We start from the raw sequence: 27,192 nt of genomic DNA on the forward strand, positions 1-27,192 counted from the left end.
AGGGGACAGTGGTTCAATCCCAGGTCTGGGAAGATCCCACATGCTTCGGGGCAACGAAGCCCGTGCACCACAACTACAGAAGCCTGAGTGCCCCAGAGCCTGTGCTCTGCAGCAAGAGAAGCCACCACAATGAGAAGCCCGCACACTGCAACCAGAGAGCAGCCCTTGCTCTTATCGAATTAAATAAAACTTTAAAAATAGTTTTTTAAAGTTTGATATTACCTAAATATCAGAGTTTGGCTTTTGTCTAACTGTTTAAAATATGTTTAAACAACAAAAAAGAAAATAAGCAACTTATTTTGCTTATTCCAACTTATGCTTAATTAACGCAAGTTCAAATAAACAGTTTTCTTCAAAGATTTCAAAACTGTTGAATACATGTTGAATGGAATGGAAATGGAATGGAATGGAAAAAAGAAAGACACTGCAGAAAAATCACAATTATGATGTTTATTTAGCAAAATAAACTTAGAGAAAGTTTTCTATTAAAAAAACATGAGAATTATATTCAAATTTTAGCTTCCCCGTCTTCTTTGGTATCGAAATCAAGTCAAATATAAAATATTTTATTTTGAAGTTAGTCATTGGGTCTGTAACAGTTGTCCATAGAAGGAAAATAGGAAGTTATCTGTAATTGTTTTACTTACTGAACAACCAATGGATGTGTAAAAGCAGTCAATTATGTGTATGCAGAAACCAACATCATCAAGGAAATGTTCATTCATTAATATATGTTTTCTGCTGGAGATATATCTCAAGTTTTTAACAACCTTTTGCCATCATTTTACCATGTTATCTGAACAATAACCCAATATGCAGACACTGTTATTCACATGAATTTTTCTCCAAGGAAGTCGACACCATCATAACCAGGACCTACCAACATTTATTTTCAACATGATTACAACATTAAAAAACTTTCTGTATTTTTCAGAATTGTGTGCCTGGGTCTTTCCATAAAATAGTATCTGGAGAGTGCTAATAGCATTAAATTAATATTAATAAAATCCAATTCTATCTCTTTCTCTTAAAAAGAAACAGTACTTAAAACCAGACTTTTTTTTCTTTTAAGAGTAGTATTATATGGATTCCTAAATCCGCCAAAACAAACATTTCCAGAAACACTGTGTGACAACCAAGTTACCCTTATTCCTAATTCTTTGCCTCTATGCATACTGAGTTCTCCATGTTCCTGGTTTCTTATGTGGAAGTACTTTCCCCTTAATTTGTTAAAAGAATCTGAAAAAAAAAATCCGGTAATAAACTAGGGCAATGAATTTTTCTCTTCTTTTTGCATAGACTTGTGACCACAAAACAATCAAGCCACTTATAGTTTCAATACTAACATTGTGATTGGGAACAAGAAGAATACAACCATAATAATATACAGCTATCTATCAGAAGGACTGCATAGAGACATCTTTGGCCATGAAGACTCTGGGCCCTCTGGAAATAAGTCAGTTGCATTGCCAACATGACAAAGAAAATAGCAATGTTGAGAATCAGAAACAGTCTGGTGTACGAGGCGGACAGCGCTGGGGCTCTGCTGTGAGTCGTTGTCACCATCCGAGCCTGGCCAAACCGGCCGTTCATCACATCACCGTTTTTGTGTTTCTCGTATGTTATGTCTGCAAAATCTAAAAGGTCTTTCATTTCTTCATCTTCATCTACAGGCAGTTCTTTCTGTGCTAAGATCTGAGCTTTCTGACGAACCTTTCTTTCATTGACTTCAATCTGTGCAAAAATATCAGGGACAGCATCCACAAATTTATAGCGCTTGCCTCCCCTTCGGTTCTTCTTGGACTTGCTCTGCTGCTGCTGCTGCTGCTGTGATATGGCAAAAATCCTGTCGATGGCCTCCTCGGTCTGTCTCTTATCTGAAAATCTCAGCAGGCGCTCGGCAGTCTTCCTAAAGCTGGCTGTGTTCCGGACGCGGGACAGGATCTGCTTCTCCAGCAGCTGGAACACGGGCTTAAAATGCTGCAGGTTCTGTTCCACCAGAGCAGCGTAGTCCTTCACCTCCGGGACAACGCTGCTCCTGATGGCTGAACTCCGGTCAAAGAGAATTTTCTGCCGGTCAGCAATGACCTGCGCAAAGGCAGACTGCCCTGCAGTCTCTCCTGTCCACAGGTAAGTGGCGTAGGCATGCTCGCTGGTGGCCACGAACACATCCAGTTGCTGAGCATCTCCGTGGATGCTGAAGCTCTGAACATCGATGGATGGCCCTATGAAGAGGTAAGCTGCCCTGGTGACAGGACTTCGGAGGTGCGTGGTGACATTCACGTAGTTCGTCCCGTTGTAGGGATAGCCGCGAGGGTATGTCACTGAGGCAAAGGTTCCTTTCTCACTGTAGCCAGTATCATCCATCCAGTACATTTTATAGAGGCCATCTCGCTGCCTGATGAGAGCTCCGTGGACCCCATCTACCACCGTCTCCTCGAAAGGAAAATCCACATTGTGGAAGAAGCTTGCTGCCCTCTCCAGGGGGCTGTCCTCTCCCAGGTGTATCTGATCCACAAGGAGGAGAAGCTGCGGATGCAGGAGGATCAGATTTCTCTGAACGTTCCTCAGGTGAAGCTGGGGGTTATAAGCACCCACACCCTCTCCTCGGATGAAAACCACCCCATTTTTCTCCACTGCAGCAACCACTCTCCCCTGACAGCTAGCTGCTGGGTCGTGCTTATATTTAGACCATTTTGATGAACAGTCTTCTGTGACCTGGCCCTCCCAGGGAGAAAAGCAGCTCTTGGAGGCAGCTGGGGAAAACATCAAAACATTGTTGAAGAAGGTGTACTTTGGCCCGTAGAGAGCCTCAGTAATGAAAGGCACACCGTTGGGAGCGAAAGTAAATGAGTTTTGATCAGGATGTTCATGCCCTGCGTTAAAATTCCTCCAGCCTTTGATCCAGTCTTTGTATTTGTTTCTGTGGACAATGTCATATATTGCACGTCCCCCAAGTTTTCCTGACTTGAAGGAAAGGAAAGATCTATTGATTTCTGCAGGCAGCGCACTTCCATAAGTCACAACGCCCCAGTCTTCGAAATAATGCAATGTCGGGGTGCCGAAATCGGGAGGGGGGACAGATTTCAAGCTGGCATCATACCTGAAAGAATTAATTTTTAAAAATTATGTGATTTTCTGATAGAAGTGAAAGGACATATCAGAACGGTGATGCCACATGGCAACGTGGCTAGAGGAAACAACACACAAATGCTACCCAGAGCACTGGCAGTGTAGATTGCATTATGGACTTTTCTGAAACACCCATGCACAATCAGCATGAGTAGAGGAATGTCCTTGGTGAATGGGAGACGAGTGTACCTTTACATCTGTGAAGGGTGTGAGCCTGAAATGACCGCTGCTGATCATCTCTACATGGACCTTCCTCACTTAATGATTTCAGAACTGCCACCCAAATAAGACTGGGGCTCAGAGAATTAAGCAGCTCACCCAAACCTCTAGTTGAGGGGCTCCTATTCTAGGAAACCACACACTAAGATTTAGACTCTAGGGACTTCCCTGATGGTCCAATGGTTAAGACCTCACCTTCCTATGCAGGGGGTTCAGGTTCAATCCCTGGTTGGAGAGCAAAGATCCCATATGCCTCGTGACAAGAAAGCAAAACATAAAACAGAAGCCATACTGTAACAAACTCAATAACCACTTTAAAAATGGGCCACATCAAAAAAAAAAATTCTTTAAAAAAATATTTAGACTCTAGCAATTCTTGAGTGGGCTTCTCTGGTAGCTCAGCTGGTAAAAGAATTTGCCTGCAATGCAGGAGATCCCGGTTCGATTCCTGAGTTGGGACAATCCCCCAGAGAAGGAATAGGCTACCCACTCCGGTATTCTTGGGTTTCCATGGTGGTTTAGTCGGTAAAGAATCTGCCTGCAATGTGGGAGACCTGGGTTCGATCCCTGGGTTGGGAAGACCTGCTGGAGGAAGGCATGGCAACCCACTCCAGTATTGTTGCCTGGAGAATCCCCATTGACAGAGGAGCCTAGCATGTTGCAGTCCAGGGAGTCACAGCGTCGAACACGACTGAGTGTCTAAGCACAGCACAGCACCATCACTTAGTGATAAGCAAGTATTGTTCTGCAAAAAACTGAAATTCAAATTTGGTACTTACCTCCCCTCTAAAAAAATAAATTTAAATACAGTCCAACTCCACATATTAGATAAAATTTACTGCCAATGCAATACCTAAGAATATAAATGCATGAAATTCAGGAAACAATCTAATAGTGGGGGGATTTATGATTGTTCCTCCCATTGTTCAATCCAGACAAAAATCCAAAGGTTTTGTTTTGTTTTAATCTGCATGCTTTTTTAATAATAAATTTCTTATCTTAATTTATGATACAGGTTTATTATCAAAGTAAGACAATAATTAACATTACTTAATTAACCCGTGATTAAGAACACAGGTCTTGATTCAGAAAGGCTGTAAAAATAATAATGAAGATGACTTTTTGCTTTTGGTGACTTCAGACAATAGCCTTGACAGGTTCACATGATCTGCTGCTCAAGGGAAGAAAGGCAGACCTGCACTAGCTCTTAGGGCTCTAAAGCGAATCCATCAGCTGTGGCAGTTTGGCTTATTGATACTTGATTTGGGCTGTTTTGTCTATTGTTCTGGAGTTTGTTTCAGGACATCAAAAATATCTACTTTGAGTAGAGGGTTGGCTTAATTACCACGGTTTAACAAATCTAGATATAAGCAAACTGGTCATCCTTCTCTCAGGTTTTGGTCATTTTTTCAGGTATTTACCATTTATTTCTCTCTTTTTTTTTTTTGGCCACACGGCATGCGGGATCTTACTTCCTCAACCACTAAGACCACCAGAGAAATCCCTTAGTCAGTTTTCATATTTCCATAAAGGCACATTCTGAACCAAGTTAGACTTACCATTGATCTGACTCCTAGAAGCAACTTTATAGAATTCTCTTGGTTTTTTATTTATGGGTAAGTGAAAACACTATTTGGAGAAAGCAGTGGCACCCCACTCCAGTACTCTTGCCTGGAAAATCCCATGGACGGAGGAGCCTGGTGGGCTGCAGTCCATGGGGTGGCGAAGAGTCGGACACGACTGAGCGACTTCACTTTCACTTTTCACGTTCATGCATTGGAGAAGGAAATGGCAACCCACTCCAGTGTTCTTGCCTGGAGAATCCCAGGGACGGGGGCGCCTGGTGGGCTGCCGTCTATGGGGTCGCACAGAGTCGGACACGACTGAAGCGACTTAGCAGCAGCAGCAGCAGCAGAAGACACTATTAAGTAATTACTTCATACCCCTAAATGGAGTCAGGAATGGCTACATATTAATATATGTAGTTCATCTGTGAAGACTGTTCTTAAAAATGATGGTTAAACTATGACAGTTATCACTCTACTAACATTTTTCTTCCTCTTGTTTATTTATTTATTTTTAATGAAAAGCAGCAATCAAACCATGCAAGCTTACTTTGTAGTTGAATGCAAATTTCAATAGCTTGAAAAGACATCAGGGATTAATGATTAACCAATTCTCTGTACCTTTTATTTTAACTTTAATTTATTGGATGCCAACAATGTATTTGGCAGTACTTTAAAAAAGGAGACCCTGGCTGCTCTTTCTAGGCTTAAAAGATTAAGGCAAAAAAAATTACATGGTTCTTTTATTATCAAAGTAAAACTGTCAAATACTGTCAAACACTTTTAAATAGTTTTGAAAATTTAGTAACAGCTTTGCTATTAGAAGATTATAATGCTCCATTTACCAAAACAAAACATTTTACTACCTTTTTTTTCTTTCAGTGTGATTAGCAGAAAAACTAGGTCTAAATTTTGTGGTTTTTCTCTTTAGATGATTTCAAAAATGATGTAAATCAAAACATGCGTATCTATGAAACAGTGTGAGCCAAGGATATCTCTAATACAAGAAAAGCAAAAACAGCAAACAGTAATTAGATCTTAAATGGAAGGAAATGTTTCTAACAGAGTCTCAATACTGCAATATGAACTGAACAGAAGCTGCGAGTGCGTAGGTGGCATGAAGAGATGAGTTTTTCTTTTTTAATGCAAAAAAATTTAACACACGGTGCCCCTGGGTACAATTTCTCTTTCAAGCCAGTACAATGTAGCATACCAGAGAAATTCCGTGTGAAGAGTACACCAGCGCTGCCCTTTGGACGGCGTCCCTGGACCTTCCACCACACGGTTCCTTCTGATCTGGTCAGCCAACCAGTTGCCACTGCCGTTACGCATGACAAATTTATCCAGGAACACTAATTGGCTTTCCGGACCATAAAACCAGTTGTAATTTGAGTCTGCAATAGCCACAGTTCTTTGAAACCCTGAGGAAAGATGTTTGACAGAATTAAGATAAATTTAAAACTACATACTTCCATAAAGCCCCAAACAATCATTCTGAATCCTTGTTGCAAATTGGAATCAATTGTCTTCTAGGATAAAAATAAGAAACAGAACCATGATCCCTTTGCTCTACCCCAATTAATCAAAATCCTTCCAAAGGTCTTCCACAAACCTTGTGTATATATTTGTTACGTGGCAACTTGTCATTGGTAATGGAATGCTTACGTGTTGCTCAGCTTCCTCATTTTCCAGTGTCCATGCCATATGCTATTATACTTGTATGGATACATGGGCTATCTATCCTCATGTGCATGGTGAGTCCCTGAACCTGGAATGAGTTTCCACCAACACATCCCATATCCCAGGCCAAGATAATAACATGAAGTGTTTCAATTTGGCATTCAATACAGTAGAAGTAGAGAAGACTCTTGAGAGTCTCTTGGACTGTAAGTAGATCAAACCAGTTGATAATCCTAAAGGAAATCAACTCTGAATATTCACTGGAAGGACTGCTGTTGAAGTTGAAGCTCCAATATTTTGGCCACCTGATGCCATGAGCCAACTCATGGGAAAAGACCACAATGCTGAGAAAGACTGAGGGCAAAAGGAGAAGACAGTGGCAGAGGATGACATGGTTGGATGGCATCACCGACTCAATGGACATGAACCTAAGCAAACTCCAGGAGATAATGAAGGACAGGGAATCCTGGCTTGCTGCAGTCTATGGAGTCACAAAGAGTCAGATATGACTTAGCAAATGGACAACAACAACAGTAGAAATTAGAAGGTTAGGGGAGAAACTGAGTATCTGTAGGAAGAAAACAAAACCATTCCCAGAGAAGATCCTGCCCACATGTACTGTCAGAAGTTGAAGAAAAGAGAAAAAAATGTAAAGATCATATTGGAATAGGTCAGAAAAACAGAAGCAAGTAAGAACCGAATACTCCAGGCATCCTTGAAAAAGAATAATGGAAGAAAACTCTGGTTCAGACAGGAATAATTGTTACTATAATAGATAGTATAGAGGAAAAAAAATGTTGTTGAGAACAGATTGACTTAACACAAAATCCCTTCTAAAAATCCCTGCATGATCGTATTTACATAATTTATAGATAATGTTTTTGCTCCTGCCAGTTTAGTAAATGCTTGTCCAAGTAAATCTCGGAGAAGGCAATGGCACCCCACTCCAGTACTCTTGCCTGGAGAATCCCATGGATGGAGGAGCCTGGTGGGCTGCAGTCTATGGGGTCGCTAAGAGTCGGACACGACTGAGCGACTTCACTTTACTCTTCACTTTCATGCATTGGAGAAGGAAAAGGCAACCCACTCCAGTGTTCTTGCCTGGAGAATCCCAGGGACGGGGGAGCTTGGTGGGCTGCCGTCTATGGGGTTGCAGAGTCGGACATGACTGAAGTGACTTGGCAGCAAGTAAATCTTATTATAAATTGTGACTTTCTGAATCTTCTGCTAATCTGTGAATATCTTAAAAGCAGATGGTATGTCTTATTACTCTTTGAATCCCTTGCCTATGATAGTGCCTGGCACATCAATGTTCAATAAAGGTTGTTTGACTAACTGAAACAAACACATGAATTCTCCATTTAAAGGTGATTATATTGTCTTTTCCACCTTAGGAAGTGGCCATATACACAGTTCACAGCAAGTCAAAGCCCCACTGTGGCGGATTATTAGATCTCAGATCAAATTACAAAGCTTTGAAGCTCCTTAAAGGCCCTTGCTTTAGATGGCCTGTGTTTACCAAGATAAACAAAGAAACAAGAGGCTTCTCCTGAATGTGCAAGGATAAGCAATAAAACAACAGGGTTCTGAATGTGAGTCTAAACCAAATCATAACATGGTTCTTCTGAGGGCTCTGTAGTATTTTTTTTGATAACTAATGCAATAATGGAGGTTCTATCCAATCCACGTGTATATAGCCAGAGCAAAAAGATTTAAAACCTGGATTGTTTGCTGTAGGTCTAGAATCACTCAACTAAAAATTGCATTTCACTGGGGAAAAACCCATCCTGATGAAAATTTACTCCTGTTTAGAAGTAAGCAGAGTTATAGTCTGTCCTAGAAATGAATTTAGTGAGAATAAAAGGCTTCTCTCTTCAAAGCCAGTTCTCTTAAAATGCTTACTTAAAAGCTTACGACATAACAACAAGAAATTAGGGGTTTCATAGAAATTCATTTTTTGGTTAGCTTTCTATATTTTATACCATTTATTTCAATATGGACTATTGCCCACCAGGCTCCTCTGTCCATGGAATTCCCCAGGCAAGAATATTGGAGTGGATAGCCATTCTCTTCTCTAGGGGATCTTCCTGACCCACGGATCAAACCCAAAAATATTTAAAGAGAATACTAAACCTCCAAGTGTAATCTCTATTTTGAATTATGTCTGTATAGTTTAGAAGAAAAAATTTTAAACTAAAAAAAAATAATAATAAATAGGATTAACTAGGGTTTACACATAAAGGAAAATAACATGTAACCATAAATATTTATATTTTTAGGTTCATGAAAAAGAGTTTGTATATGTACCCAAGTTTGTATACACACACAAAAATAAAAGTACCATGGGACTACAAATTATATTTGATCTGTTATACTCCACGTTTTATAATATTTAAATCAGAAATCCTCACATTAACATCCAGAATATTCTTGGCTATATACAACTCTTAAATTCTTTGATTAAAAAAAACATCCCTTTAACCTCAATATGGCTCAAATCCCACATTTCTTAATCTAACCCATCTTCATAATCAGAAAAAATTATAATAAAGTTTTTTTCACTTCTAAGTCTTTACTGTACCTGGCAGAATGGTTCTATACATAAATGCAAAGTGTTGTTTAAGCCATGGGTGGCCAAAGTGGTTGATGTCAAAGTGCCTTTGAACAAGAAACATATACTGGAAGAGTGATCTAGTGGTGTAGCTGCCATATGCAACTCCTTCATAGAGGGAGCCATCTGTCACCTCTCGGAGCAAGACCAGAGACTTCTCCATGATGGTCAGAACTTGTTTGGTCCATAAGTAAGCTTCCTGAAGGTACCCTAAAGGATGAAAACACATGAAAACAATGACTAAGGACGTAACAAAGCAAAAACAAAAATGTGGCCAAATTAAACCCTCTTAGTTATCTAACTATTTTATGCAAATTGCACTTTGTAAAACTCTTACTTATCAATGTTATAAACAGCATCTTGCTAATCCAGGTTTATGATGAGCCCATAATTTAAGAAGTTCTTGATACAGGTCATTTATTAATTAAAGGCAAACCTTTAAATAAGTATCAGTAATTTAATAATCATTAATAAATTGAAATCACACCACATCTGAGGTTACAAATTGACATACTTCATGCCTGCAAGAAAAGATCATGTATATTGAGGCTTTTATTCAATTTCTCTAAATCACCAACTGATAATATTTTTGAAGTTTTCCACTTCACAACAACTGTTGCCATTATTTTACAGAATCTGTAATAAGCTGCAAATTCTATAAATGCTAAATGAACAGTCTCCAACTTATCCTGTTCTTAGAAGACAGCATCTCGTCCTTTATGTGCTTTTAGATGTCACAGCATCGGACCAGGCAGCACAGAGGGGTGGAGAGAGCACTGGAGTGGTGATCTAAGGTGACAAAAGTCACCTGCGAGTCCCACGTCTGCCAAAAATGAGCTACATGATTTTGTTCAAGTACTTCTTCACCTGCCACCGTTTTCATTTTCCCCAACTGAGAGTTAAAGGTCTAAAATATTTTATAAAATGCTTTTGACTCAGAAATGCTATTTTTCTATCATTTTTGTGAAACCAGCATTTAGGCAACAATAACAATTCCTCACGTTTTGTAGCATTTAGAAGTTACATAGCACCAAACATAACCTTACTTAATCCTTTTAACAACTCAATTATGCACTCTTTCTCCAAAATTACAGAAAGGTTGACTTGTCCTCTGGCATACGACTAAAAGTGAACAGAGCTTTGATCTGAACCCGGGTCTTTAAAGTTTGTTTTGTTTGCTTGTATTTAAAATACACAACTCCTAAGGATCAAATTAAGCTCCCAGTCTCCTAATGTGAGTAGACTTGTTATTTCTTTCCCAGAGACATGTGCATGGTCATCCATGCTGAACTTTCTACCTTGGCCTACTAGATGTGCTGGGTATGGGGGCTTCCAGAGGCCCAGGTACCACCAGCTGTGTCCAAGCCTAAAGCCAAAGTCCCAGCCTAAGTAAGTCCCAGATCTCATCTCATGGGGGCAGCACCATTCTCAGGCTCTGCTGTGAACTGGCCCCTTCTCCCATCCAGCTCCACACCTGACATACCAGCCTTCTGGATAGGTTTTAATTTCCATTTTCTAATTATTAGGGTTTAAATCCCAATCATCTTCATCTTTTCCTCATCTGTATCCTCCATCTCCAGCCAGATACAAATGTGAATGATGTTTAAAATCAGGACTGCTATTCCACTGCTCCTCATATTTCATTACCTGATTTTCCTTATTTTTTCCTTCTAAAAAACTTTATCCAGGAGAGATGAGGTAATGTCTACCTTTGTAAATTTTGAATCTATCCATACGAGGCACCAATATTGTTGTTACTAATGTTCTGCCCTGTGTTTTTTCCAACATCCATATATCTTGCCTGGATTTCTCCTTATTTTCACTTATCCATATCCTATCTATCCTTCAAAGTTCTATGAACCAGCACCTAAACTTGTTCTGCTGAATGCAAACTTAATACACTCATTTGATATTTAATCATAACTTCATGAGACTCTTTATCTCATTCCCTGGTCTTATTACAAGTATGCTGTAATCATTTAAACATTTCTGTCTTCTTTCCAGTTGATTTGTAAACTGAATACATGTGATCCTGTGGGCCCTCTGTACCAAGCCTCAGACAGGGTTAGCAGAACAGAAAGTGAAAGTGTTAGTTCATTTAAGTTGCGTCCGACTCTTTGTCACCAAATGGACTGTAGCCTGCCAGACTCTTCTATCTGTGGAATTCCTCAGGCAAGCATACTGGAGTGGGTAGCACTCCCTTCTCCAGGAGGTCTCCACCCAGGGATTGAATCCAGGTCTCCTGCACTGTAGGTGGATTCCTTACCAACTGAGCCACCAAATCCTAATTCTCCCACTGCTGAGTGTCATGTGAATTCAGTGGGAGCTATACCTGTCAAAGCTACCACAGTCAGGACCTACAAGGCTGCTCTGAGCACATGGAATTACCGGTGCAGTGTGCCCAAGGTAGCTCCTAGAGTGAGAGCGAGGCAGCTGAGAAAGCCAGGGCTGTAAGCCTGATGACTAACAGAGAGGTAAAGGACCAGGGATTCCACTCTTTTCTCTGCTCCCTCTTCTCATCAGTGCGGGCCCTGCTTGTGGAAAAGCCCTGGAAGACTGCATCCCAGAGCAAACCATGACTTTACTCAGAAAACAAATGCCTGTGAAAACTCCTGCCAAGGCCAAATACAAACTGTGATCCAATTCGAGCCAGTATTTTAGGTGCCTGTTTATCATCTGGAACAATTTTATCTACTGTGAAGAATGAAGAAATAAGCTCTATTCCTGCTGGTAAAGAACTAAAAATTTATCTAAGGGAATTAAACTGTACTAGACTAAAATCCAAGGCCCTAGACTACCATCCAGCTCACTCTAGGGTTCCTTCCACCAATTCATGATGCTATCTTTCCACAGGCCTGAGGATTTATAAATGGTCTGATGGTAGGTGTTCACGTGGCTGGCTTTTTGACTTTTAAAATTTGGTTTGTATTCGTGAGAGTGGGGGGCAAAAATTTACACTCTTAGTCAAGCTTTCCTTAAGTTACTATAAACTGAATTTTTATTTTCAGAAAGGCAACAAAATATAGTGGAAAGACAATGAAGTTTGAATTTGGCTAGAATTGGGTCCAAAGCCCAGCTACCTTATATAGTTGATGTGAGAACTAAATAAAATATGGGCAAGGATTAGCACATGCCATATGCTCCATTAATTTTAGTTTCCTTTCCTCTAAGACCTAATTAAAAGTGATGGTTGATATGACAAGGGAGAAACTTAGGCTTGGGTAAAATCTGATGCTGGATAATCTACAAAATGCTTACTAAGTCTTATGGGGAAAATAATCAAGAGTTAAAATCTTTTAATTTTTTTAATTAAAAAAAATTTTTTTGAGTTAAACTATTTTAGATTTTCCAGTTATTAGTATATATTTAATATTCTAATAATTCACTGTGAACCAAGGGTCATTTTTCTTATACACAACCTTATTTAGTTATTTAAAGATGTCTCTCAACAGGAGTTGTAATTAAGTCACAATTACAAGAACAAAGAAAATGTGATGGCAGAAACCAACACAATTATTATAAAGCAATTATTCTTCAATTAAAAATAAATAAATTTAATTATAAAGAAAGAAAATGTGATATTAGCAATTATATAATACAATAAGGCAAAGCAGCTATATGGTCCATAAAAGTCAACTGTAAATTTGACCTGAATGATCTAGATTAACTGATTTTATTTTTAAAGATTTTTTTTGATGTGGACCATTTTTACAGTCTTTATTGAATCTGTTACAATACTGCTTCTGTTTTATATTTGGTTTTGTGGCCCCGAGGTGTGTGGGATCTTACCTCCTCAACTAGGGATCAAACCAGGATGCCCTGCATTGGAAGGCAAAGTCTGAACCACTGGACCACCAGGGAAGTCCTTAGATAGATTCTTTTAAAGTCTTTAGAGGGGAAAAAAAGAAGCAATATATTGACACACAACCTGTGTGTAAGGAATATTCAGTTCAAATAATAAACCACCTGTTTAGCTTTTATAAACTCTATCCAGGCTGGTTGCCTTCACTGTCAAAAATTGAAAAAAGGAATATTCACCACTGATCCTGTGTGTAAGGATATGACTTGGGACAATAAGAGAGCATACTAAAGTAATAAGCAGGCTCACGTAACAAGCAGAAATGAGGAAAGAGAGGTCTCTCAACTCTCCACGTGGTGCCCGAGGTAGTATTATCATCGTCTGGGCTTAGTTAGGAGCCAAGTGTGACCATGTACTTAGACTAGTTATAGAAATGTCTGGCTCACAACGTGGTAACTGTGACTGATGTCAGTTCAAGGCATTCCTTGGCTGTACCTACCTTGATTCATCAGAACCAGGCTTCCTGTGAGCAAGGCCATGCAGTTGGTGGGCTGATGGTTGTGCAGGTATTGAAATCCCCATCCTCTCCTGTACGAAGTCTCATACATATACCCCGAGGCATTGGCAATCACTTCAAGAAACTTCTCCTGTTGTGTCTTGCTCAGGTAGTTGTACAAGAAGTCATAGGCAGTGGCAAAACCAACCAGGGAGTGAGCAAGTGGGACTTCATCCCAAGGAGCATCTTTCACCAACCTATAAAGGAAAAGAGACCATGCAAATGAGGGCCACACGGCTCAGAGCTCTCAGCACACTTTTCAAGAATCTACTTCTCAGAACAACAAAGGACACAAGTGAAGGTACAGTCCAGAAGGTTTAATGGCATAAAAAACAGATTTCCCTCCACGTAAGACACAAGCATAAAAGACGGTCTAATGTGAAAATCACAGACTTAACATTTTCTCTTTCCAGTTTCAGGCAATATTTAAAATGTTAATTTTTAGGGTTTTTTTTTTAACTCTTGATGAGAGATAGAAGAGTATATTTATATTCTCAAAGGATTGAAAGTACATAATATGTAGTGGCCGAGCAAAATTCTCTGGACTAACCCATTAACTAGTGCTCGCCCTCCCCTTTCTACCTGCAGTAGGGTTCTTGGCTCTGTTCTACAACGGTCATGCTAAAACAGTTAAAAGCGTTTATATATCCCATCTTACTTCCCATAGGCTGATCCAGGTGAAGGTACCATGGTATATAGTCTAGGTCCTCTCAATCTAGGCAGATGCACTTGGTCAACATCATGATGAGGAGAGTGGCTAGAAAGCTGGTGTAAGTGAGTAAAGTGACCTGATTGCAACTCAGATTTCTGCATCTCATTTTTTTCTCAGAGTGAACTGCATCGATTTCAAGGATCGTCAAGCACTTTTTTAGGGAAGTCTAAAAGCTAATCTGTGAAGTATTAAAATTGTCCTTTTCTAGGAAGGAAAAAGACATGTCTGCTTGACTTGCTATGTAATTCAGCAAAATTGGGTTGGCAAAAAAAAAACCTGAATAAACTTTTTTGGCCAACCCAATACATTAATAGTATGTGGCCTACAGGAAACAGGAAGCTAAAAAGGATCTTTCACAATCACAGTTCTATGGAATGATCCAGGAAACCCTCCCTATCTGTTCAGGATGTATTTGAGTGATCTCTCAAAGAGGGAAACAAATGAAGGGTGTACTGTACTTGTGGGAGGTGGAAGACAGCTCTCAACTAGGGATTAAACGAAAGCTTAACATTTCTATGCCAGAGCCTCTTTTTGGCAAACTAGTAAAGCCTCAGCTTCTTTCTCAATATGTTTTAAAACTCCTAACATATAATACATAGGGGTACCAGGAAATGTATTATTTTGAAATATAATGATCAGTACAGATATTTTTAAAAACTGTGATATATGTGCTCCTTTATTAAGATATTAAAATTCAAAATGTAATGGCTAGGATAGTAACTATGGTAATTTGTAAGTAGTGATGAATATATATAATATTTTGAGATGTATACAGTAACTGTATGATAGGAAAATATCTGTGACAAAGACACAGGTTCTCAGATTGCTATAGTTGGTTATCCAGATACATGATTTAGAAGAGACGCTAAAATTTCAGGCACAGTGAAAATTTAGATGTAATACTTCTCTCATACAAACCCCACAGACATAGATTAAGAAAACTTAAGTTCTGAGAGACTACTTTTTCTAGATTGTGTTTCTCTTCTAGGACTTTATATCAGGTTGGCCAATAGGATCATTTCCATTTCCATAACGGAAAACCCCGAACGAACCTTTCAGCCAACCCAATACTAAAGACCTGATCATGTTAGAGAGGCCTCCTCTGCCCACTCTGTCAGTGTTACTCCTCAGCCCACAGCATTTCATTCACCTTCTTCATGTCTTTGTCCTCCTGGCATTTAAGTACGTCTGTCTGTGTGTGGGTTTCTCAGGTGGCGCAGTGGTAAAGAACACACCTGTCAGTGCAGGAGAAGCCAGAGACGTAGGTTTGATCCCTGGGTTGGGAAGATCCCCTGGAGAAGGAAATGGCAGCCTACTCCAGTACTCTTGCCTGGACAGTTCTATAGACAGAGGAACCTGGCGGGTTATACTCCATGGGATCACAAAGAGCTGGACACGACTGAGCAAGTAACACGCAATAGACACGTGTGTGCTCAGTCATGTCCAACTCTCTGTGACCTTCATGGACTGTAGCCCGCCAGGCTCCTCTGTCCATGGAATTCTTCAGCAAGAATACTGGAGTGGGTCGCCATTTTCTTCATCAGGGGATCTTCCCAACCCAGGGATTGAACCCAGGTCTCCCGCATTGCAGGCAGATTCTTTACTGTCTGAGCCACCAGGGAAGCCCAGGTTTATGTGTACGTATCCTCTACCAGAACTGAAGTTCTAAAAGGCAGGGTTATTTTTTCTCCTCTGCTGTATTCACTGCTGGATCCCCAATCCCATAACAGTGACTGGCACACAGGAAACTGTCAATTAATCTTTTGGGGAAGCAAGAAAAAAAAAGAAGGAACAAGCCTGTAGGCCACACTGTTGACAGTGAATATGTGATGATTAAGAAATCAGCAGTTTGGAAGAATCGCTTGGTATTTAACAATAATCTCAGTGTTTGGTTAGCTGTGCTAATTATACAGCCTGGCGCTAACATGACTGAAGTGGATGAGCTTCTTAACCAGTTGGCCACGGACAAAGCCACCCTGCCAGTCCGCTTGCCAGTGTGTGTACTGGTTGTAAACAGACTGTGAGGAGGGTGAATTAATTCCCTATTTCTAGGAAAGAAAACAACTCACACTGCAAGCTCACTGCCAGGGAGTTAGAAACACAGTCTTCACTGATTCATGGTGACCGTGGAGCTGGACAGAGAACCCAAGGCATTTTTCCCCCAGCCCTGCGTCTCTGCAACCATGTCATCTATAAATGACAGCACACGCGCCCAGTTGTGATAAAGCTGACATCAACGAGCTGCGCCCACCTACTGCAGGCTGACATGTCTGATACACCCATGAAGTTACCAGTCAACTTACTTTTATAGATAAAAAACAATTTCCAAGCTCCCACATACAGCTGCTTATTCTAAGCAGTTTCCAATTCAATAAAACACTAGTACACTGAATTTTTTTTTAAGTTCCTCATTGTAAGTCAATGCTTCATAAAAAAAAACTTTAAATTATGTAATAAAAAAAATCTTTAAAAAAAGTTCCTGGTACCATCAGATGCATCACTGTATCATTATGAAATCTGACCTGTGATAGCTACATTTCTAAGAGATTATTTAAATTCTTTGCTAATTCTTATGCAGATACAGAGAGTAATTACGGATGAGAGTATAGTTTACTATCATGGAAACCAAAGGAAATTTGCTTCTAGCTCATGAATGGCAGTAAAAGATCTATCTTACTCAGTGTCATCCTAACCATCAGTTTGTCGGTTTATACTAAAGAATCACATTAAGAGGTGAATCATAAAAAAAGATAGATATTAATTTATGAATTTTATCTCACTTTAAAATATATATATGTACATATCCACCAATCTTTTGAAGGTAAGCCAAAAGCCTTCTCTTTGAATGTGGGTCTATGGATCAGTGTCATCATTTTTCCCTGCAAAGAACACATAATAACACAATTTTCAGCCTTGGTTTCTCTAATATAGGAAGAAATTAAAGATATTTGTGAAGGAATATAGAATCCTTCCAGAATTTTGAGTTTTTCCCTAAACTTTTTCTAATCTCATCCATATTAAATTATGATGGAAGTTTTTTATAGTAAGTCATTCCAAAGCATTTAAGCATTTAGAAACATTCTTTTTTTTTAACTTACACTTATTCTATTTGTAGATTATTAAAACTGTACAATTAAATGTATTAGTGATTATATGTATTAGGAAAGATATACCCATCTGAATGCAGAGTTCCAAAGAATAGCAAGGAGAGAAGAGGAAACCTTCCTCAGTGATCAGTGCAAAGAAATAGAGGAAAACAATAGAATGGGAAAGTCTAGAGATCTTTTCAAGAAAATTAGTGATACCAATGGAACATTTCATGCAACAATGGGCAGAATAAAGGACAGAAGCGGTATGGACCTAATTGAAGCAGAAGATATTAATAAGAGGTGGCAAGAATACACAGAAGAACTATACAGAAAAGATCTTCATGACCCAGATAACCACGATGGTGTAAGCACTTACCTAGAGCCAGAATCCTACAATTCGAAGTCAAGTGGGCCTTAGGAAGCATCATTACAAACAATGCTAGTGAAGGTGACAGAATTCCATTTGAGGTATTTCAAATCCTAAAAGATGATGCTGTTAAAAGTGCTGCACTCAATATGCCAGCAAATTTGGAAAACTCAGCAGTGGCCACAGGACTGGAAGGGTCAGTTTTCATTGCAATCCCAAAGAAAGGCAATGCCGAAGAATGTTTACACTACTACACAATTCACTCATTTCACACACTTGCAAAGTAATGCTCAAAATTCTTCAAACTAGGCTTCAACAATATGTGAACCAAGAACTTCCAGATGTTCAAGCTGAATTTAGAAAAGGCAAAGGAACCAGAGATCAAATTGCCAACATCCCACTGGATCATAGAAAATGCAAGATACTTCCAGAAAAACATCTACTTCAGCTTCACTGACTACACTAAAGCCTTTGACTGTGTGGATCACAACAAATGGTGGAAAATTCTTATACTAGACCATCTTAACTGCCTCCTGCGAAACCTGAATGCAGGTCAAGAAGCAACGGTTAGAATCGGACATGAACAATGGACTGGTTCCAAATTCCAAAAAGAGTACATCAGTGCTATATTGTCACCCTGCTTATTTAAGTTATATGCAGAGTACATCATGTGAAATGTCAGGCTGGAGGAAGCACAAGCTGGAATCAAGATTGCTGTGAGAAATATCAGTAAGCTATATGCAGATGACACCACACTTATGGCAGAGAAAGGAAAAAGGAAAGTGAAGTCGCTCAGTCGTGTCTGACTCTTTGCGAACCCATGGACTGTAGCCTACCAGGATCCTCCGTCCATGGGATTTTCCAGGCAAGAGTACTGGAGTGGGTTGCAATTTCCTTCTCCAGGGGATCTTCCCAACCCAGGGATCGAACTGGGTCTCCCTCATTGTAGGCAGATGCTTTACTGTCTGAGCCACTGGACAGCCAAGTATGACAAAGAGTGAAGAGGAAATAACGAGCTTCTTGGTGAAGGTGAAAGAGGAGAGTGAAAAAGTTGGCTTAAAATTCAACATTCAAAAAACTAAGATCATGGCATCCAGTCCCATCTCTTCACTACAAATAGATGGGGAAACAATGGAAACAGTGAGAGACTTTATTTTCTTGGGCTCCAAAATCACTGCAGACGGTAACTACAGCCATGAAATTAAAACACACTTGCTCCTTGGAAGAAAAGCTATGACTGACCTAGGCAGCATATGAAAAAGCAGAGACATTGCTTTGCCAACAAAGGTCTGTCTAGTCAAAGCTATGGTTTTTCCAGTAGTCATGTATGGACTTGAGAGTTGGACCATAAAGAAAGCTGAGTGTCAAAGAACTGATGCTTTAAACTGTGATGCTGAAGAAGACTCTTGAGAGTCCCTTGGACTGCAAGATCAAACCAGTCCATTCTAAAAGAAATCTGTCCTGAATATTCATTGGAAGCACCGATGCTGAAGCTGAAGTTCCAATACTTTGGCCACCTGATGGGAAGAAAATAACCTGATGCTGGGAAAGACTGAAGGCAGAAGGAGAAGGGGACGACAGAGGATGAGATGGTTGGATGGCATCACCAATGGACATGAGTCTGAGCAAGCTCATGGAGATGGTGAAGGACAGGGTAGCCTGGCTTGCTGCAGTCCGTGGCGTCGCAAAGAGTCAGACATGACTGAACGACTAAACAACAACGTATTAGTGAAAGTGGCATAAACTGATTTGAGAACAAATACAACTGATACTTGCTAAGCACATAATCCTACTGGTGGCAACAGAAATGAATAGACACAGTAGAAGGTGGCCCAGCAGCCTTGACATTCAGCAATCTGTGAGGGCTGCTGCCAGTTACACAAGGCATGGAGGTTAATTTCATTGGCAATTCAGTTAAGCGGTGGTTAGTTAAGAAAATTAAAGAAGTTAAGAGGTTAGTTAGGAAAATTTTTACTGTATTCCTCTTTTTATAAGCTGTACTTTGACCTGTTTAGACAGCTGTTCTTAAACTAAGGCCCATGAACCCCTGGGGTCTCTTGAGACTCTTTCAGGGGATTGATGAATAAAAATTATTCACATAATAGTATAAAGATGTTATATATTGATATTCACACTGATGATGCAGAAGCACTAGTGGGTTAAAAATGTTGGCACCTCAGCAAGAATCCAGGTAGGAGCAGTGAACTGCTCTAGTAATCCTTGTAGGATTCTGCACACTGCCATGCACTATAAATTTTAAAGAAAAACACTTACACTTACGAATATCTTTAATAAACCCAGTTTCATTTAAGAATATCCTTCATAAAGTGGTAAAAATGATTGATTTTATAAAATATCAACCTTTTTAGTACATATCTTTCTAATATCCTGAGTGATGAAATGTAAAGTATGTATAAAGCACTGTGGGTAGCAAAGTACATAACTGTCATGAGGAGAAGAAATTGTGCATTGAGTTGAGAGCAACCAGCTCCTGTTTTTTTATGAAATATCATTTTTACATGAAAGAATGACTCACTGACAAATTTCAGTTTTTTAGACTTGGGTATTTAAGTGGAAGTTCTCTTGAAACAAGGAAGCCTTCCAGTTCAAGGAAAAGGTTTTGCTGACAGTGACAAAATTTGAGCTTTCAATCAAAAAAAAAAAAAAAAAAAAAGAATTTTGGAAAACTTGTTACCATGAACTTAAAAGTTTAAAATATTTTAATAAGACTTTTCTGATGAGGTCAGTGATAACAAATGTGCAGGAGATGTAAAAGACGCAGGTTCAATCCCTGGGTTGGGAAGATCCCCTGGAGAAAGAAATGGCAACCCACTCCAGTATTCTTGCCTGGAGAATTCCATGGACAGAGGAGCCTGGCAGGATATGGTCCACAGGATTGCTGAGTTGGACACGACTGAAGCAGCTTAGCATGCATATACAAATGTGTCAACATTTCAGAGATAGGAATAACTCAGAGAATAAACATTCAAATAAATAGGCATGACATTACAAAACCATGCAAAGATAAAAGATTCATTTTAATTGCAAAACATAGCAGTGGACTTTTTACCAGTTAAAATATATAAGGAGCTTATTAACTAACGTAATTTCAGAATCCACATTGAAACTAACATAAAATACAGATTCCACATAAAACTAACTTATACAAAACTACCATATGTCAAGTTCTAGTATGGTATCAAAGAAAGTGAAAGTGAAATCGCTCAGTCGTGTCCGACTCTTTGCGACCCCATGGACTGTAGCCTATCAGGCTCCTCTGTCCATGGGATTTTCCAGGCAAGAGTGCTGGAGTGGATTGTCATCTCCTTCTCCAAAGCTATGCATAATTATCTGAAAAGACTCCTCAAATACCCCTCCCTTTTTAGTCACATGTCTGTATGAAGCTGGATTTTCTTCATGTATTTCAACCTAAATACTACATTGCAACCAACTGAACACAGAAGCAGATATTCACGATTTGCAACCGTGTAAAACAATGACCTCTTTCACACTGAATATTTTGTTTCTAAAAATCTGGCTATTTTTTCCTAAAAATATGTTACCTATGTTAATATGAAATTGACTTCTTTTTTTTCAAATGAATGAATAAATATTTTTTAAAATTTCTTAGATTTAGTTTCTAGTATGGTAAATTTTAATGGGCATAGCCCACATAAACAAAGCTCTTTGATGTTCAGTGTCATTAATTTTTAAGAGTGTAAAAGAATTCTGAGTCCAACATTTTAAAAATCTGCTGCCTAGAATATTTCCAAAGGTGAATTTAAGTGAATTTATGTGAAAAAGAATGATGTGAACATAGAAACTATGAATTACCCAGGTTGGAACACACAGTATTGATAGGGAAAGGCATAGGATTTATCATGATGTGCTGTTACCATAAATCAAGTTATGACTGTAAAAGGAAGAGACACAGTAACCTTTCCAAAATGAGTAGCTTCATTAACCAGAATTTTTATGATAATTTTATGGAGACAGATTGCTTCTATTATCAAAAACGCATTTGAACTACTATGTAAAGAGTACAAAAATAGGCACTCTAAGGAGCCTATTACTTAAAAGCTTGACAGCCTACTTGATGAAATGATAAAACAGTCACCATAGTAACAATGTTGGCATCTACTTTCATTTGCATAGATTTGAGTTTTAAATGATCAAATAATTATATTAAAAACTTTTTCATATAGTCTTAGTAGAAACGTAGTCTGAAACACAGTCTGTAGAAAATTATTATCTGTGAAAAGATTAATACTTAGATATCTAAGATTAACCTTAGGCACTACAATGTTTGCAGAATACTCTGTATAATATCATTTAAATTTTTATACTATTTCATTGACAAATACTGTTAAAGTGAATATTTGGAGTAATAGAGGTTCTATATTCAAAAACCTAAGAACTGTCAAGAAATCACTGATATTTATTTAAATGCATCAATAATTTATTTTTTAAAATACTAGAAACAATGGGATAATGTAACTCCCTTTATAATATTTTGATTATTAGTTCTGTTTTCGAGCACTTTTTACACCTTGACAATTTTATACCAGGCTTTTCATATGTAACTACATTTTGAAGGTCATGATTTGATTGATTCATGGTATAGGTAAGTTTATGTGTTTTCACAGGTATGTCTGAATGAGGTTCCACTGTTTATTAAACCTTCCCGAAAAGCGGAACTCAAAATAATCCTTCTTTTTTTTTTCATTTTAAGATAATACATAGTTTTATGATCTATAAAATATTTATATAGTAAATTCATCAAGTAGAAGACTCATATTTAAAAATCTGGTTTATTTTAGACAGTAGATGTTTATGTAAATATAAATTTAAGAGAAAATGAAGATTTAAAGGAATTAAGAATTTGAATGTAGAATACAGTGATGAACTCTTCAGAAATTCCCAAATATAACTTTACAGAGCAGAGCAGCACCAATTTCACATTTGCCAGCTTCACTGAAGTTATGTCTACTGCACATAAGCCACACCTTTGCCTACAGCATGTACTTGGTCACACCAACAAAACACGCTAATATAAGGCCAGTTCTATTTTTAAATGTAAATCATTTCATTCAAAAGTGTCCTAAAGACAGTTACCAGATAGACAGTCATTCCATTTTTCAACCAATGCCTCTGTATGCTTAGAAACAAACTCCTGTAAGTTAGGAGAGTCCTGTGTTACCAAGGCTTTTAAAAGTATGACTAATGGCAGTTGTGATTCATCTTTTTTTCCGTGAAGTTAAACATAAAAACTAGCCATAAATGTTAAATGTCAGTAATACGTTACATTTTGTAAGTAATTCCTACAACATTTAGCCAAAGGAAGTGGATTTCTAACCTGGCTGTGTCTGTGAAGCACAGTGGGACCCTGAGAACTGTGAATTGTGAACGGCCAACAAGAGCCAAGTAAGCCTGGAATACACAGAAACTTGATCTGGGGGCCTCTGAGCAGGAGCAAGCTACCCAAGGGGCATGTTCAACTCAACTCTGGCCTGGCGTGTAGTCCATATTCCAAGTGTTTGATCAGGAGACTAAGGGGCGGTATTTGCAACATGAAGCAAAATTAAGTATAGCTGGGAGGAAAGAGAAATTTATACTTCATGTTAATTAAGCACGTAGTGTGTGCCACACCCTTTACATACTTATTTCATTTAATCTTCAAAACTGACATTAGATATAATATCCCCATTTCATGGATTGTAAAAGTGGTATTTGGACAGGAAAATTATTCATTGAAGATCACATAGTTAAGGTAAATGATGAGTCATGAAGGAATCCAGGACTATCTGAATCTAGAATTTTTACTTCTTCTTGGTGGGAAGTACTGTGCTTTTAAAGAAAGTCACCAATTTTGCATAAGAACCCAGCCAGAAGAAAGAGCTAGTCGGCAAACCTACCAAGAGCTAAACTAGGCAGAAGGGAACTTATGCTGAAATATAACACAGGATTCCAAAGCCCCACCATGTTCAAGACAGAAAGAAGGTACAAGATGTGGGGAAAGGGGCAGACATGAGAAATGACAATGTGCTTACATGGTTCTTCAGGGTCCACCCAAGGAACATGTGATTCCAACCACAAAACATTCCTGAAACAGTTCTTCTCCCTGCAGACCTCTGGTGAGCCTGGGGCTCCTAATGTACTGTTCCAGGGGCGGCTGGTCCAGGGGCTGTTGGGCTTGAACCTGCATGCTGAGAATCTTCAACTCCTTAAGCTAGCCAAGACTAGAGACACAAATAGACAATGAGTTTTCCTTTTTGAACTTCTACTTTGCACCCTGTGGGTGTACTTAGTCGTTCAGTCATGTCCAACTCTGTAACTCTATGTGAATACTGGCGTGGGCTTCCCAGGTGGGTCAGCAGATAAAGAATCCGCCTACCAATGCAGGAGACACAGGAGATGCAGTTTCAACCCCTGGGACAGGAAGATCCCCTGGAGAAGGATTTGACATCTCTGTGTCTAGTTCCCCAGGGGATCTTCCCGACCCAGGGATTGAAACTGCATCTTCTGTGTCTCCTGCATTGGCAGGCGGATTCTTTATCTGCTGACCCACCTGGGAAGCCCACTTTAGAACAACCGCTAGGATAGCAGAAGGACAGAACTAGAATTGACTGTATACAAAGACATCTTCCATGAAATTAGAAGACACTTACTCCTTGGAAGGAAAGTTATGACCAACCTAGATAGCATATTCAAAAGCAGAGACATTACTTTGCCAACAAAGGTCCGTCTAGTCAAGGCTATGGTTTTTCCTGTGGTCATGGATGGATGTGAGAGTTGGACTATGAAGAAGGCTGAGCGCCAAAGAATTGATGCTTTTGAACTGTGGTGTTGGAGAAGACTCTTGAGAGTCCCTTGGACTGCAAGGAGATCCAACCAGTCCATTCTGAAGGAGATCAGCCCTGGGATTTCTTTGGAGGAAATGATGCTGAAGCTGAAACTCCAGTACTTTGGCCACCTCATGCGAAGAGTTGACTCATTGGAAAAGACTCTGATGCTGGGAGGGATTGGGGGCAGGAGGAGAAGGGGACGACAGAGGATGAGATGGCTGGATGGCATCACTGACTCGATGGACGTGAGTCTGAATGAACTCCGGGAGTTGGTGATGGACAGGGAGGCCTGGCGTGCTGCGATTCATGGGGTCGTGAAGAGTCGGACATGACTGAACGACTGGACTGAACTGAAAGACATCTTCGGGGAAAACGATGTATCAACTCAGAACTAAAAAAGACCATTTTCTTCCACAATCTTCATTTCTATATTCATGAAATCACTGGATTCAATATAGAGCACTACCATTTAACTTCATTTTAAAGCTACACATTTAATATTGCAAATATTAAATTCTAAAATTAAAAAGTTTAGGTCAGTCTGGCCCTACTCAAGAATACTGAGGAGTCAATTATGCAAAAGCAGAAACCAAAAAGAATATTCTTTTTTACTTAAAAAGTATTCTATATGGTTTACAGAGAAAATGAATTAGTCTGAATGTCAAAACATACCAAGTTAATATAAATAAAACATAGAAGAGTGTTGTTAAATGGGAAATGGCACTGCCATGTCATTATTCCAATGTTTAATTCACTGACACAAAGTCTTTCTATCCAAATACTCAATTTATGCTACCCCAAGTATAATCTACATAAATGGAACCAAACAGCATTCATAATTGTAATCCATTTTTGCTGGCCAAGTGTGCTTTGGGCTATTGCCTAGCCTAAAAAGGTAAGTAGGAGAAACACTCCAAGTATGATTCAAATTTGATAACAAGACCTCTGTTCTGTAAGAATGGCAGAGCTCAAAGGAGTAGAGTTTAAAACAGGCTTACCTATCAAATTCTAATAATGAATTATGAAAGAATCAGTTATAATGGAGAAATTTCTGAAACTTGAAAAGGTGTAGGAGAGAATAACACAGATTTCCCTGTATTGTTCAGAAAAGCTTAATAAAATGACTTCTGGCCATTTAAAAAGTAGCTTGGTATTTTATATGTTTAGCATGCTTTATATTTATATATGTAAAACATTTCTAAATGTTTCAGTTCAACAGGTCATAGATGTCATCACTTTAGTCAATGACTATGCAAGCATCCAGTGATTATGTGAGAAAAAAATGCCAAAAGTAGACAATTTAATTTTAAGAAAAAATTAAACATGCAAGAAGAGCCAGGGAAGTCAATGAGAATAACAATGATGGAGGGTGACTAGCTCTGCCAGAGAAGAAAACACACTTCAAAACTTCACTCATCAGAACAGAGTGGTACTAACATATGAACAGATATACATACCAATGGAACAAAACAGAAAATTCAGAAATAGATGCAAAAACATATGGAAACTTGGTATATGATAAAGGTATGTGATCCAAAATCAACAGTGAAATGAATTACCTTTTAACAGGTTACATTGGAACAATTAGATAGTTATTTGAAGAAAAAAGAAAACTGAATTCAAACCTCACAGAACATAAGAAAATAAATTCTAAATCAATCAGGCATCTAAATGTAAAGTAATAAATATAACTCTTAAAGCAAAACATTGATGAATTCCCTTGTGACCAGAAGGGAAAGCCTTTCCAACTAAGATTCAAAAACAAGGAGCAATAGAAGAAAAGAGTGACAATTTTGGCCATTTATAAATGAAATGAATCAAAAATAACCCCAAAACCTTTTGCATAGGAAAAAAAAGACCACAAATGAACATGAATAAACTGGGGAAAATATTTTAATCATGTATCTTAAATGCAGTTAGACTTATCCTAATATACCAGAGGCTCCTAAAAATAAGAAAAAAAAAACTCATTGGAAAAATGAGCAAATGACAAACAAGACAGTTAACAACAACAAAAAGGCAAACATCTCCCATTCAAAATTTTCATCTCCACTTATATTAAATCTGCAACAACTAATCAGTGAAAAAAAATCAAGTATGATAAACACTCCAGTAAAAGCTGTGGAGAAATAGAAACACTCTTAAAAATGCTGTCAGGGATGCAGAACAGTATAAATCCTATGGGGTAGAGTTTGGCAACAAATTTTATATGGATTTTGTATTTTGACCCAGTAATATCACAAACTGAAAACCATATATGCATAAGGTTATTTATCATGGCATTATTTGTAATATGATCCTAACATGGTAAATTTTGAACCATGTAAATATTTCAGATGTTTAAAATTAAACATAAGTCAGAAATAAACACTGAAATGAAATGATACACTTGGGATTTGATTCAATATAAAAAGAACAAATAAGAGAATATGTTCCAAACAAAAGAACAAGATAAATCTCTAGAAATCAAATATGTTCCAAACAAAAGAATAAGATAAATCTCTAGAAATCAATCTTAACAAAATGGAGATGAGTGATTACCTGATAGAATCAAAACAACAGTCATAAACATGCTCAAAGTTAGCAGAGCAATGCATGAACAAAGAGCACTTCAAAA

At 38.6% G+C, this 27,192-nt stretch overlaps 1 protein-coding gene across 4 annotated transcripts in view; it reads right to left on the minus strand.

The window, feature by feature from the left end:
• Nucleotides 1-431: 431 nt before the first annotated feature.
• DSE (dermatan sulfate epimerase) overlaps nucleotides 432-27,192 on the minus strand; it is a 76,527-nt gene continuing 49,766 nt past the window's right edge. For 2 of the 4 annotated variants that reach the window (XM_027551152.1, XM_027551155.1), the window contains 4 exons: nucleotides 13,506-13,759; nucleotides 9,178-9,417; nucleotides 6,130-6,337; nucleotides 432-3,103 (listed from right to left, as the gene is read on the minus strand). In XM_027551152.1, the coding sequence (XP_027406953.1) occupies nucleotides 1,342-3,103; nucleotides 6,130-6,337; nucleotides 9,178-9,417; nucleotides 13,506-13,759 (2,464 nt within the window). In that variant the 3' untranslated portion in view covers nucleotides 432-1,341. Of the gene's footprint in view, nucleotides 3,104-6,129; nucleotides 6,338-9,177; nucleotides 9,418-13,505; nucleotides 13,760-23,780; nucleotides 23,934-27,192 lie in introns of those variants that run through there. The other 2 variants (XM_027551154.1, XM_027551153.1) reach the window with 2 other exon arrangements.

The sequence above is a fragment of the Bos indicus x Bos taurus genome, chromosome 9 (genome assembly GCF_003369695.1).
Source record: "Bos indicus x Bos taurus breed Angus x Brahman F1 hybrid chromosome 9, Bos_hybrid_MaternalHap_v2.0, whole genome shotgun sequence".
Classification (NCBI taxonomy): domain Eukaryota; kingdom Metazoa; phylum Chordata; class Mammalia; order Artiodactyla; family Bovidae; genus Bos; species Bos indicus x Bos taurus.